The sequence below is a fragment of the Protopterus annectens genome, chromosome 6.part1 (genome assembly GCF_019279795.1).
Source record: "Protopterus annectens isolate FY-2018-M chromosome 6.part1, PAN1.0, whole genome shotgun sequence".
In the NCBI taxonomy this organism is placed as follows: domain Eukaryota; kingdom Metazoa; phylum Chordata; order Ceratodontiformes; family Protopteridae; genus Protopterus; species Protopterus annectens.
Window position 1 is genome coordinate 465,603,862 of NC_056738.1, and position 14,999 is coordinate 465,618,860.

Sequence of the window (14,999 nt, forward strand, 5' to 3'; positions counted from 1 at the left end):
GACTGCAATTAGGGATACAGACAATAGACAAGATGGGACTGGAATTTATTGGAGAAAACTGGCAAAGGAAGCAAGGTATTGGGGGCAAATAACTAGAGAGGAAAAAGTAATAGAATGGGAAGACGCCAGTAATTTATTCGGACTGCAGGTTAGAGATTGCCCTCCCTATCAAGGATTGATATCAAGGTATATGCAAAGAGAAAGACATAGGGGGTCCTAAATGAAAGACCAATACTGGTACTGTTTTTAGTAGAGTCTAGAACAGAAGCTGCTGTTAAAAAAAAGAATAATTAGTACAGCATATAAAATATTGCATGATGACTGTAAGAATCAATCAGAGGAGGTTAGAAAGGATTGGGAAGAGAGATTGGATAAGCAGTTCACAAAGAAACAATGGGAGGATATATGTATGTCTCCCAAATATGCAGCAAAATCTGGAAGATTTATCTAGCAGATTTAGGATTTTTGCTTGGAAATGTTTACATAGATATTTTGTTTTGCCCCTAGTAGACTCCAGAGAATTTTTCCTCAGGTAGACAGTAAATGTTGAAGGTGTGATGGGGAAGAAAGAGGTAATTGGGAACATACTTTCTGGGAGTGTAATGAGTTGGCAAACTTTAGTCTTCAGGGAATCTTAATCAGAGGTGCAGGGTGCTCGGAGTGATGCAACTAGGGCAATGATTTTTCTGAACTATGATACAGAATAGGAGTTGTCTAGAAATAATAAAGCTTTGCTGAGTCTAATTATGGTGGCTGCCAAAAAAGCAATTACTAGGAAATGGAAATCTAAGTCTAAACCAACAGTACTAGAAGTAGTGAATATAGTAGCAGAAATAAAACAACTGTAATTGGGATCTTTAGAAAAGGGTAAGAACAAATTACATAAAAAAAGGAAATTGTGGGAACAATACATCCAGAGAAGAAATGAGGTTTAAAAGAAGGCAGGATTTGTATGAGCTATGTAATGTCTGACTGACAATGATTTGGTAGATTATAAGTGATGTATAATGTTTGTAACTGGGATTGTGTCAGTATAGTTTGCAATGTGACATGTTTACAATTAAGATCGTGTCAATATGGTTTGTTTATATTTTTATAAATGTACGATTGCCTAGGTCACAAGTGATAATTTAATAAAGATTTTTTTTTTGTTTAAAAAAATGTTTTATACAATTATTAGTTCTTTGTGTCACTGTCTTACTTAAATAATGTACGTCTTGCTTGTTTGATAAATGCAACATGAGCTGAGCCTGAAACTGGTCAGTACTGATCATTGCTCTGTTCCATTTATCAAGTGTAAATTAAAATAAAAGTATATAAAAATGGATATGTTAAATATGAAAAAAGAGGATGAATAATTAGATGTTTCCAAAACAGTATTAGTACTACTGTGGTTTGACATGTTTGCTTTCAAACCTGCTCCTTATTAAGAAAGGGTATTACTTTACCAGTTTATCACTCATGAAGGTAAAAAGACTAAAACCAGTTAACTGGCTTCCTTTTTACACACCTGCTATGTTACTTTCTAACATGAAATAATGGAATAGTTCTTGTTTTTTGTGGCTAAATGTACCCCTTTTCATTGTAGGCCCACAGCATGGTAGTGGTGATGCTGCCGCACAGCATGGTGGTTATGAAATCCCTGCCCGCCTCAGGACATTGCACAATCTAGTGATTCAGTATGCCTCGCAAGGGCGATACGAGGTAGCAGTGCCACTCTGCAAGCAGGCATTGGAAGACCTGGAGAAAACATCAGGGCATGATCACCCTGATGTTGCCACCATGCTGAATATTCTTGCTCTAGTTTATAGGTGAGTCTTTGTGTGCCAATAATACAAATCCATGACAGTTTTTCTGCAGTTAATATTATGCAGTTATCTGGGTCCATTTAAGATGCAAACAAGACTGACTGTGGGAAAGCTTCTTTAAATTACATTCATGTTTCTGAAGAACTGATGAAAACATAAGCATCTGAATTTGGAGTTGAGGCACAGCTTCTAAATGTGTCACATTTTTGTTTTTCTTGGTTTGCAAAATACATTTTGATAGTGCCTAGAGTGAGAGATTGACTTAGTCTTTCCTTTTTATCTTATTCTATCTTTGCATTTTAACTGTAAGCTTGCATTGCATGGTTTTCTGTTTGCATTGGCATTCTCTTGTGCTGATGGTTCCATCCTTTTTAAATACCCTATCCAGTTCCTGTGATTTTTTTTTCCAATGCATACAACAAGTGGAAAATGAGAATGACCAATGTTGTACTTCAGCAAAAACATACCTAAATATATAAAAGTCTGTTTATGGCCCAGAATAATGCTGCAAGTTTTTATACCTTGTACATGTTTCTTTACTTCCAGAATAAATTATTGATTACTAAATAAGTGAACTACACTTAAGCATGTTCCAAGCAGAAAGCAGCAGTATGGTATAGAAGTTGCAGATGTTCTTCATATTTCACTGTTGCAGTCATCACATTTGGGTTATCCCTGCCAGGGTAGCCCTCGGCCGGCCCGAATACCAGAGACTTAGTATTTCTGCGTCAGTTGCTGTCTCTTGAGGACTGACATCAGGTCGTCAGTGGTATAACGAAAGGCAGCCGATGCCATTACATCAGTCTTTCTTGCCGTGGAGCCTGAAGCAGAAGCAGTTCACATGAGTGCCATCAGCCACTACCCGAGTTTTAGTTTCCGATTTGAAGTGAAGTCTTCGAAAGCTAAGTACCCATTGGGGATCCTTTTTTCTTGCAGTAACCGATGTCAGAAAAAGTTAATTGTCTCGCCTGTGTAAAGCAAATACCACACCGGGACTTGCACTGTTACTGCGTCAGTTGTCTTGGCCCAGACCACGACGTCCCCCATTGTCGCTTCTGTGCTTTAACGCCAGAACTATTTGTCGTCAGGCACTTATTGTAGCCAGATATTTTTGTTTACAGTCCTCAAATTCCGATATGGCTTTGGTAAGCCATCCAACAGCTGATCTTCCAAAAAAGCGTAAAGATAAAGATAGAGACAGACCACACAGGACCAAACCTCCAATGACGCTTCCATTAAGCTAGCCATCAGTCCTCCGGAACTCAGTGAGGCGCTTTCACAGCCCCTGATGCCCACTTCAGTTAATTCGCAGGCCGCTACCGAGACCCTTTCGGAGCCCGGTATGCCGCAGAACTCTTCATCGTCTAAGGATCCTGCGGTCATCTCTACCTTGGATGGGTCCGGAGCTGCTGTGCAGGCAGGCATCGGCTTCTGAGGAAGTCTTTGCACTACTGACTCTTGACGTAAACTGACTGCTCCTTTCGTGACTACCGTTCTTTCGAAAACAACCGAGTTCCTTATGCCCAAGGGTCGAACCACACCCAAGAAACCGACTACCCACTCCCAGGTGCCTGCTCCCTTGCCTCAGTCTCAAATGCTTAAAATGGCAGAAGACCTTATCTTGCTGATTAGGGGAAGCCAAGCCACCCCCTCAAAAAGGAAAAGAGATCTGTCCCCAGTAGTTTTGTCTGAACAGGAGTCAGATGAATCTGATGCATCTGACTATGAAGACATGCAGCCCGTCTCCACATATGCGGATTCTGATGTAGAGGAATCCATTCCTTCAGCCTCTCACCCAGTGGATTTTTTCTTTGGGGAAACCCTGCATACCTTAAGGGAGCATTTCCAATGGGAGAGTCAAGACTACCCTCCGTCTAAAAAGAAACTTGGGGAATTCCTGGATCTTCCACAACACAGACCCTTAGACATCCCCCCAGTCCTGGATGTGGTGGTTGATGTTTTCCTTGAATCATAGGTTCATAGGTTCATAGGTTCGTACTAGGCTATCTGCCCAAGGGCATTTATAAGCCTAGCCCATAGTTATGTGGCTTTCGCCTCCCCCTTAGTTTGAATAAAAGCTATGCCTATCATTTTGCTGTGCCTCTGTCAAGCAGTGACACTGAAGTAATCCCCTGGAGTATATCTGCAATCTCCCATCCATTGGTCAAGATTCCTCCTGAACAAGGCCAGAGAGGTGCTCTGCCTCACATGTACCGGGATTTTGTTCCACAGCATAGGGAGTCTCTGGGTGATGAATCTGTCCCTCCAGCATGCTCTATTTATAACCGTGTCAAGGTTTAAGTCTCCCGCCCTTGTGGTTCTGAGGGATCTAGATTTTTTGAGGTGAAGCATATTCATCAAACCTGGGTTTGACATGGCCCTATATGTCAGGCACAGGTCACCTCTGAGCAAGCGGTATGAGACTGAATAGAGCTGGAGTTCTTTCAGTCGGGCAGCATAAGACATATTCTTGAGACCCTTTATCCTTTTGGTGAGGAACTTTTGGGGCCTTTCAAGCTGCAGCAGGTGTCTGGTCAGATACATTCCGAACGGGGCATTGTACTCAATCATAGGTCTAATGAGTGATGAGTACAGGGGGACGATGACCTCCCCTGATCTAGATGTGAATCCCTTCATGATCAGGTGGGCGATATAGAAGGTTTTCCTAACTACTTTAGCAACATGAGTGTCAAACGAAAGGCTACTGTCAACCTGGGTCCCCAGATCCCTGATGACATTTTCTGTGCTCAGTGGATTGCCACCTATATGGTAGCTAGGGGTAACCTTGTTTTTCCCGAAGGGTATGACTATGCACTTTTTGGCGTTTAACTTCAGGCCATGGCTCTGGCACCAGTTATCCGTTTCTGTGAGGCCCTTCTGGAGGATATCTGTGTCAGATGTGTTTTCGACTATGGCGCCCAGTTTGCAGTCATCTGCAAACTTTGTCAGCCATAACCCTCCTGTGTTTGCTTGTACTTCAGAAAAGTAGATGCCGAACATGATAGCTTGGCTCCCTGACGCCCTACCTCCTGCTCTCAGAAAATCAGGCAGGTACTACAGAGTCCCTGACTCTCACAAATATCTTTTCAAAAATCCTACAGCTGACCCTGAGGTAATTTCTCAAGGGCCAAAAGGGATTAAAGCAACCTCTGCTAAGAATCCCCCCCTCCGACAGGAATTCCCGAGCACTGGACAGATGGGGTAAAAAAGTATACACCTCAGCTACTCTTGCTATCAGGGCACTAAATTGTCAGTTCCATATGCTTAAATATCAGCAACATACCTTGGAACTCCTTAAAGAAAAAATGTCCTCCTTTCCTGCATGGGCAGAATCTGTAGATTTACAAGACTTAATGCATTCTGCAAGTCAAGTAAGTAAACACACTGCACTGTGGTTTTGACACACTAGAAGCTTCTTGCAGGGCAGCAGTCACTGGTTCTGTCATTAGAAGACATGCATGGTTTAAGGAACAACCCCTGCCAGACCATGTCAAATCTAAATTGTTGGATGCACCCTTACATAAAGATAACTTATTTGGCACTAAAGCAGAAGAGGTTTTAAAAAAGATGGAAGAAAAAGCAAAATCTATGCAGACAGTTAAAGATTTCTTACAGGTCCAGCCCCCTAGGTTCAGCAGGCATTTTTCCTCCAAGTACTGGTTCTTTCCTGCTCCGAGTAAACATGCCCAGCCTAGGCCCCATGGAAATAGACCCCCCCCAGACAACATCCCCAGGGAATGCAGAGATCTAAGCAGTGGACTATCTCCACTTCTAAACCAAGGAGTTCTAAGCCACCCCCCTGTGGTAAGAACTCACAATGACTCACCTCCTCCTGATCTCTCCTCTGCCCACCTTCACTTAGTGTAGGAGGAAAACTCTTCTTTCACTCAAGCACCTGGGCCACCATTACCAAGGACCAGTGGGTTCTGAACATTGTGTCTCAGGGGAACAAATTCTCCTTCCACATCCTTCCAACCCCAAAAGGGTTCTAGATCTACCACCAAATCAGTGACCAGAGGCTCAGAAATAAATACTTTCCCTGCTCTCCATGAGGGCAGTAGAGCACGTTCCTGCAGAGCAGATAGGGCAAGGCTTCTACTTTAGACTTTTTCTAGTGCCTAGAAAAGTGGGCATCTGGTGCCCCATCCTGTATCTATCCATTCTAAACACCTTCCTGGTGATCCTTAGATGCATGAGATGATGCTTGGTGTGCACACCTGGACGGCAGGTGCATACAGGGCCAATGGAGCCCACAGCAAATCCCCCTGCACATCAATCAAAAAGAGATGATGGCTGTGCAGCAGGCCTTGGTAGCCTTCAAACCCCTTCTCTCTCCAGGGTTTCTCCTGATCAAAACAGACAACATCACTGTGATGTGGTACATCAACAAGCAGGGAGGAACTCAATCCTTCCCTCTGTGCAGGCTGGTCATGACCTTTTGGCTCACAGCCTCTTCCATGCAACTACACCTGTTAGCACAATACTTACCAGGCTCTCTCAACTCCCTTGCAGACCAATTAAGCAGAAAGCTTTTAGACCCACACTAGTGACAGCTCAACAGAAGTACCTTCTTCCTAATAACTCAGAAATGGGGAATCTCGGAGGTCGACCTGTTTGCCTCCCACACCAGCCATCAGCTTGGCAAATTCTGCACCAGGGAGCATCACTGTATGGCTTGGAAAGTGGATGCCCTGTCCTTTCCCTGGGTAAACCTCTCGGTCTATGCTTTTCCTCCCTTCCCTCTCATACCCAGGGTACTGCTCAAAATAAGGGAGGAAAAACCAAGGACCATTCTCATAGCTCCAGACTGGCCCAGACGGCACTGGTACCCCTTGCTGCAAAGCCTGTCCCCGTTGCCTCCATGGCATCTTCCTCAGATTCCAAACCTCATAACCCAGGGGGAAGGGAAATTCATGCACTCTCATTTGCAGACACTCAGTTTGGCAGTTTGGGTTATTCCCCTAACCCCTGACCAATCTGCCATCCTCAGTAAACAGGTTCTGGATGTTATCCGAGAGGCCAGATGCCATAGTACCAGAAAGTCTTGTGTAGATAAATGGAAAAGGTTCTCCATCTGGATCCAGGCTAAGGGGGCCAGCACGACACAGCTCTCCATCCGTCTCATCCTGGATTACTTAGCTGACCTACTACACAGTGGTCTCTTTCGTCTCTATAAAAATTCATGCCTCAGCTATTTCTGCACATTTTCCCACTGAGCAGCCTCTTTTCTCACACCCTCTGATTAAACAGTTCCTCAGAGGGGCTAGCACCTTGAGACCCCCCCCCCCCCGAAGGCCACCAACACCAGCTTGGGACCTTAACTTTGTCTTGGAAAAGCTCACCCTGCCTCCTTTCAAACCAGCTTTTTCTGCAGAGCTAAAATTTCTCTCTTGGAAGACAGCCTTCCTTCTAGCCATCAGTTCAGCCAGAAGAGTTTCTGAGCTGCAAACATTCATGGCTGTGGAACCCTTCATCATCTTCCATACAGACAGGATATCCCTCAGAACTAACCCATCCTTCATGCCCAAGGTGGTGTCCAGTGTGACTCTCAACCAATCCATTCATTTGCCCACTTTGTTTCCAAACCCCCAAAACAAGGGGGGAAGGATTCTGCACTCTCTAGATGTGCACAGACAGCTCAGATACTATCTAGACAGGACTAAACCCTTGAGAAAGTCTGACCAATTGCTGGTTAGCTTTGCTACAGGAGCAGAAAGCAAAGCCATCTCCAAGCAAACCATTTCCAAATGGATAGAACACTGCATCCATTTCTGCTACAAACAGCATGGTAAGCCTCCCCTCAAAGGGGTCAGGACACATTCCACCAGAGCAGCCTCCATCTCTGCAGCTTTCCTCAGAGGAGTCCCCACCAGGGACATCCTGGAGACTGCCACCTGGACATCTGTTCACCCTTTTACCAAGCATTACCACCTGCCTCTCTTCTCCAAATCCAGGGCAGGGTTTCCCTCTGCAGTCTTGCAGGGCATCCTAGCTAGCCTCTAGCTTCCTTGACTGCCTCCACCCTTTTCCTCAGCTTTGGGAATCTACCCAAATGTGAGGACTGCAACATTGAAACATGAAGAACATAGTGCAGTTGTGTACACTTATCATAAATGTAGATGTTCGAGTGTCTTCACTGTTGTAATCCTGGTTTCCCACTCTCCATCCCCCTTTTTTCCTTTTCTCTTGTTACCTTTCCTCCTTGTTGTTCTCCTTTCCTTACAAGGGACATGTTGGTATTTATTTTCCACTGGTGGGGTTCTTGCACCAGAACCTGGCCTCCTACTTTGAGGGCACCAGACAGGTTTGGGCAAGAAAAACTGATGTAATGGTGTCGGCTGCCTTCCTTTATACTACTGACGACCTGCCATCATTCCTCAAGCGAAAGCAACCAACGCAGAAATACTAAGTCTCTGGTATTCAGGCCAGCCGAGGGCTACCCTGGCAGGGATAACCCAAATGTGATGACATCAACAGTGAATACACTCGAACATCTACATTTATGGTAAGTGTACACAACTGTACTTTTGTGTAGTTCATAAAATGGAATCAGATGAGAATGTAGCGTGCCTGTGCATATGATATGTGCAGTTGGGTAGGAATATAAAAATAAACTGAGATCTCTTGAAGCTGGGTGCCCATTAAGGGGAATATGTGCTGACTCTGTAACTGCAGTATCTACTGAGTGCTTTCCCTTCTGTAAAGTATAGTGATCTTGGAGGTAGTGTATATAAGTAACAGGGAGGTGGGTGAACACAGAATGCTTGAAACTATAATATCTTGTTTTGAAATTTACTAGTTTAACTTGAATTGCAGTTCAGTTCTATTCAGACTGTCATTTTAGATAGGAAGCCCTCTAAGCCAACCAGTTTAAACAGTCTAAGAAAGAAGTATCCAATTTATCCAACTTTAATTCTGGCAGACGTACTACCTAATTAGTGCTTCATCTGTATGAAGAATTGACTGGCTTGGACAGAGGCTTAGCCATAAGGATCATATCTCAACTTCTTCGAGAATTCTGTAGAAAACCAAAAATAAAGGGTGGGGATATGTGGCAAAAGCCCAAAATCGGGGACAGTTTTTAAATATTATGCATAATGAGGGACAGCTATGAGATATGCTAAGGATTCTAAAGAAAAAGGCTTCCCAATATGAACTTCAAAAGAAAAACAGAAAATCTGACTTGTATTACAGAGATATGATTAGTTGTTTAATGAGAAGCAAGCATCATATTGTTAGTAATTCAGGAGTACGTAGAATTAAGCCCAGTTTTTCGGTGTTGGTTCATCATAGAGAATACTGAGGTTAGAATTATGATCTCCTTTTGAAAAGGAGTTGATATGTTTATCTTTTGTCATTTGTTTTTGGTCTTAATGTAAATGTCTACATCTGTCTGTGATAGATTGTATGCAGTAAACGTACTCTGCTTTTAATGAAGTTCAGCATTAGTAGTAAGTAATGTGAATCTTCTGAAATGTCTGGCTGTTGAAGTAGTATTTCTACTGAGCTCAGAATCATTGTCTTGTTGCATCTAGGCAAGATTGACCTGTTAGGAGTAAAGATAAAAATGGACATGCCAGCACATAAACAGCAGTGAAAATCACAGTTTATTTCATCTTTAAAATTCTGAAGCTTGTGAATTTTTATTATTATTTTTTAAGCTGATAACTTTAATCATAGGTTGGTACTAGGCTGTTGTACCTAGGGCCTATACAAGCCTAGCCATAACAATTCCCTGGCTATTTCTTCCCACAGTATTTACTTCCCTGGACCCCTGTCTAGCAGGGCAACTGACTTGATCCCCGGGGTGAATTTCCTATCTCCCATCCAATCATCAAGGTTCCTTTTGAAGAGGGCCAAAGAGGAGCTCTGCTTGACATGTATGGGCAGTCTATTCCAGAATCTGGGGAGTCTATGAGTCAGTAATCTATCCCTCCAGCATGTTTTGTTCATTGTAATGACAAGGTTTAGATCTCTGGAGCGTGTTTCTCTGAGGGATTGGGATTTCTTTAAGTGTAGCATGTCCAACAGCTCTGGGTTTGACATGGCCTTGTATGTTAAGCAGAGATCGCCTCTGAGTAGACGATATGCAACAGAGTATAGTTGGAGTTTTTTTAGATAGTCAGCATAGGGCATCTGCTTTAGGCCTGTGATTCTTTTGGTGAGGTATTTCTGCGGCCTTTCCAGTTGTTACAGATGTCTTGAGAGGTACATACCAAACGGGGCGTTGTATTCTATAATGGGTCTAATGAGGGATGAGTACAGTGGGACAATGACCTCCTTTTTTCTGGATGAAAAGCCCTTAGTGATGAGATGTGCCACATAGAAGGATTTCCTGACTGTTGTGGTGATGTGGTTATCGAAGGTGAGACCACTGTCTGCCTGTGTCCCTAAGTCTCTTATCACACTTTTGGTGTTTAGTGTACTGCCACGTATGTGGTAATTCACAGGTACATGATCTGCCAGGATATTGGCAATATCCTTGAGATCAGTATATTTAATGCCATTCTGTTATAGCTCAGAGCAGATCTGAGCATTGCCATTTAGATTCTTGACATAGCTATAGAATGCCTTGTGGTTTTCTTTGGAATCTTTGGCAGTTTTATTTTAGTAACTAGCTTTGGAGGATTTTATGAGGGATCTCAGCTTTTTACTGAGGCTGGTAAGGGAGTTTTTTTGCATCCTGGGATTTTCCTCTTTTCTGCAACAGTTTCTTCCTTTTGTTGTAAAGTTTGTTTATGGAAAGGGACCACCAGATTGGCTTCCTTTTTTTGGAGGAGAGCGTCTTGGTTCTATTGGGGATGGCACAACTCATGCATGAGTGGATGTGCTCATAGAGTGCCTTAGTGTAGGATTCAGCAGTCAAACTTTCAGTTCCCATCTACATGGGTGTCATGAAGTTTGTCACTTCTGATTTGAGTAGCATGAAGTTTGCTTTGGAGAAGTTTTTTTTACGGAGGTTTCCTTACTGGGGGGGGGGTGTGGATGTCAAGAGTGATTAGCTTATGGTCAGACCTGACCAATGAGGGGGTGACCATAGGTGTGGAGCATCGATTTCCCATGTTGGTAATGACCAGGTCTAGGATATTGGAGCTCCTGGTGGGATTAAGGATTAGTTGATCCAGTGCATTGGAATTTATGAATTCCAAGAACCGTTGGGCAAAGGTGTTGGTACATGAGTAGTTTTCCCAGTTAATGGCAGAGTAGTTGAAATCACCCAGTATTAGGGGGTTTGCTTGTATGTTAATATTTTCCAATATGTTTAGAAAGGTGTAGTGAGAATCTTGGGGCATGGTATGGGATCTGTAGCAAGCTACAATTTGGATTGCAGTCTTACCTAGTGTTAGTTGCACCTGGAGAATTTCAGATGCATTGTGTTGGGCAACTAGCATGGTGTTGTGAATATCCTTGGTGAATATGCACACTCCTCCACCTTTAGTGTTTCGGTCCTGGTTTGGTGGCCAAAAAGTGTGGTAAGAGTTGTAGCCTGGTATTGCAGGGGTGCTCTCTGGAGCCTTGAACCAGGTCTCAGTTACTGCAGAGACATCAATGTTCTCCATTTTTAGGAGTGCCTCGAGAGAGTGCATTTTGAGGTTTAGATGTCTAGCATTGAGTAGCATTACCTTCACATTTTGCATGCTTGTACCTGTTACGGTGGTGGTTTTGTCCTTTAAACTCTGCCTAAAAAAGGCACTATAGGGGTGGCAAGAGCCTTAGCCAGTAAACTGAATCCCAGGGGCGACAGGTGCAGACCATCTCTGGCAAAGCATCATGGTCTTTCGATCATGTCATCCCAGGCAGACAGATACTGGATCCCCTTTGAATGACACCAGAGGCTTAGCCAATTGTTGGTCAATCATTTTGCCCTTGTACTGTGGTATCATTCTGGGCGAAGGCAGGATGCTACTTAGGGCTAGGGTCATACCTGCCTGGGCCACATGATCTGAGAGCTCTTCCATGTCTCTCTTCATGTAGTCCAGGGAGGTACATCTCAAGTCATTCACTCCAACATGGACAATGACAGAGTCATGTTTGTACTTGTTGTGGAGTGACTTGAGTGCATGCGTTATGTGGTGCTTCCTGGCACCCGACAGGCAGCTGACTGTAATTTTCAACTTGTTCAGCCTGGTGAGTGGGACATCAGTGTGCCTGAATATAGAGTCACCTATGATTAAAGTGTTGGGTACGTTGTCTTGCCTTAGGAGCTGTTGTTGGGTGGCACATTGGCGTTGTGAACTATGTGACACTTTGTTTGTGATTGGTGTTTGTTTGCATTTCAGCTTCGGAGGTCCTTGCAGGTTAATGTTAAGGGCCTCCACATATGTGGGTTTAGTGCTGCTATGTGTGGGTGTTGGTGGTGTGGGTTTAGAAGGGCTATGTGTTGCTTGAGGTGTAGTGCAGGTGTTAACATTCTCCTCTTGACGGTCTAGCACAATCTTGGGTGGAGTGAGCGTTGCTTCCAGTGTGGCTATGTAAGTGCATCTCTCGCAGGTTGTAGTGTTGGGTGGTAGGAGGAGACGGTTGTCTGTGTACATGAGGCAATTGCTGCATTGCCATAGTATGCCCAAATTCACCAGGTGGACAGGAGAAATCACCGGAAGCTGACCATTGGACATACCTGGTTTGGTGCTTTTTTTTTTTTTGTAAAGTACAAGAGCTGTTTTCCCTTACCTTAGCAAGGTACTTTGAAGTTATAGGCTGTTTAGTGCCTACGATTAATTTCTCCTTATTAACATGGAGAGTTGAGTGCTTGTATCAGTTTAAGACTTCCTAGTGTTTTCCAGCAGGTTCTAAAGCAAGTGTTGGTCACAGGGATACTTAAGGGTAAGATGAAAAAAAATGGTTTATCCTAAACACTGCAGTGTGCACTAGAGGAGTTAGATGTGAAAGTAGGTAACTTACGTTTTACCTGTCTAAAAAGTTTGTTTTAGTGGAGAGTCACTATTTTTAAAACAGCAAGATAGATTGAAAGGGGGTGGTCACTTTTGTGTTCTAGTACTATGGAATACAGTAGGATGGCCAATAAATTTAAATAATTGAAGGGGAGTGATTTCACATGAGCTTACATAATGCTTACAGCCATAAATCTGAACTTCAGCAAAGGATGGACACAGCAAGGGCATTATCTTTTAAAAGAGTAAGATTAGAGTGAAATAATAGACGGGATACACAGCATGTCATTTGACCCAAAGTAGAAAAAAACAGGCAGCCAGTCTTTTTTAACAAAATGTTATATTAAAGCTTGTCAGAATATCATACCTGCCCTTGTTTGATTGTAAACGCAGAGCTTTGGATCGCAGTAAAAAACTTGTCAACAAGATTTAATTATGTCACTCAGTTAAATATAACTAATAGTAAATATTTTAAAAGCCATACTATTGCAGATGGCTGGAAACAGGGTTTTGACTTGTATTAGGCTATGTCTGATCCAAATAAGTTTGTGTTGCAAAACAGAAGTAATTCAGACAGATTAAAAAGGGCTTAAGAAGTAGAGGTAAGACAGATGAGTAAAAAGGAGTTTAAAGACAGTAGAAGTAAGACCAACTCAAAAAGGCCTGAAGACAGTAGAAGTATACGTGTACAGAATTGCTTAGTGTAAAGTTAAAATAAGAGAGAAAATACCAGCAGCAAGAGAGGTGTACACTTGTGGGTGTGCACAATATGATGGACAGCAGCTAACACAAAACTAGAAATAAATGTTAAAATGTTGAAAATGAAGTGAGCATGTTAATGGTTTCTGGCACCACAAACCACGTAATCACTACTGATGCACAGAAAAAGTTAAAAACCACAGACAAAAATACATAAAGCACCTGTCAGGATACATTGTAATTCACTAGTAGTACTGTCAATAAAAGGTAGGTTGAGGCAGGTGCAGTGCAGGTGAGATGGTTAGAAGGAAGATCAGCTCATTACTTATCGTGTTGTAACCGATGTTTGGGATGGTCCTCGTTATTGACTCTTAGCTTTTTTACGTCAAAGCCGGTGATCTTTAAACGGTTGACAAGAACACTCTGATAAGCCAACAAGTCAAGACACCAACATTTTGGTGTAGATGCTAGCAGATTGATGCATGGCAGTGTCTTTTCTAGGGGGACAAGCCCTTGTACCCCCAAGCTTGGGGGACTGAATCCTCCACACCTCTTGTTATGTAGTAACTCAAAGACCTCAGTGTCATGGACAAAGGTGAACAATGTAATCTCCATTTATTGAACTGCTCTTTCTACATCTGCAGTAGGGCTGTTAGTCCAGAATCAATTACTTTAGCTTGTCAGCTAGTGGAACGTACTGTGACAGAAATCAAACTTCTCACTTCTTTGTCCCTTCAGTAAATCAACTGTCTCCATTTATTTTTTTCTGTGCTTAAAAGAGAGGAAGTATTAACTCATGAGTAATTTGCAGGAGAGTATATATGACCATGGTATTTTAATACATAGTAGTGAAAGTTTGACCTACTATACAGCAAAATATATCCATCTTAGCAAATACTTTGCCCTACTCAGGGTTTGATATACAAGCTTCTAGCAAATTTCATAATGGTCTACCATTCTGCAGCATTCATTTTGAACTGTTTTATAATGAAAAAGGATTAACTCAGAGTGGTGATTCCTTTATGGCCACAGGCAAATGACATGTTGAAAAGATTCATGGCTAACAATATGGAAGGCTGTAAGATAGTGTGAAATTCAAAAATGGAGCAGCATAAAAGGATGGACAAAAAGCAGAGGGAAGACAGAGAAACTTATATGGGTGATGTGCCCATCTTATGGCTCAGTTATTTGTCTTAGGAACCATTGTCATGACAGAAGTTTTTGGATGTACAGGAAAATGGAGAAACCTTTAGAGGCTACTGTGTGAGATTTGTTAGAAGGGCAGAGAAGAACTTACAGGAAGAGGAGAGTTAATAAGATAGGGTGGGAAAAATACATGAAGAAAGGCTAGAAGACATGGATGGAGATTTTTCAGAGAATTACAGACAAGTGTGACAGAAGGTAATGTGTAGACAGAAAGTGAGAGATGTCTCCATGAAAGAGAGGACAGAAAAGAGGAGGCTGAGCCAGAGGCACTAGTGCAGACAGCAATGAGAAACTCAGGTGACATTAAATGAACCAGCACCACAAAGAGGCAGGAAGGGAGCACTAATTCAAATGGTAGGGGCAGAGCAATGCAGAGAACTTGTAAGAAGAGTAC

The 14,999-nt window shown here is 42.7% G+C and overlaps 1 protein-coding gene across 1 annotated transcript in view; it reads left to right on the plus strand.

Annotated features, from left to right (window-relative positions):
- Positions 1–14,999, plus strand: part of KLC2 (kinesin light chain 2) — a 1,052,962-nt gene that overhangs the window by 658,932 nt on the left and 379,031 nt on the right. The window contains exon 6 of the mRNA XM_044075888.1: positions 1,589–1,811. Coding sequence (XP_043931823.1) covers positions 1,589–1,811 — 223 coding nt within the window. The remainder of the gene's footprint in view (positions 1–1,588; positions 1,812–14,999) is intronic.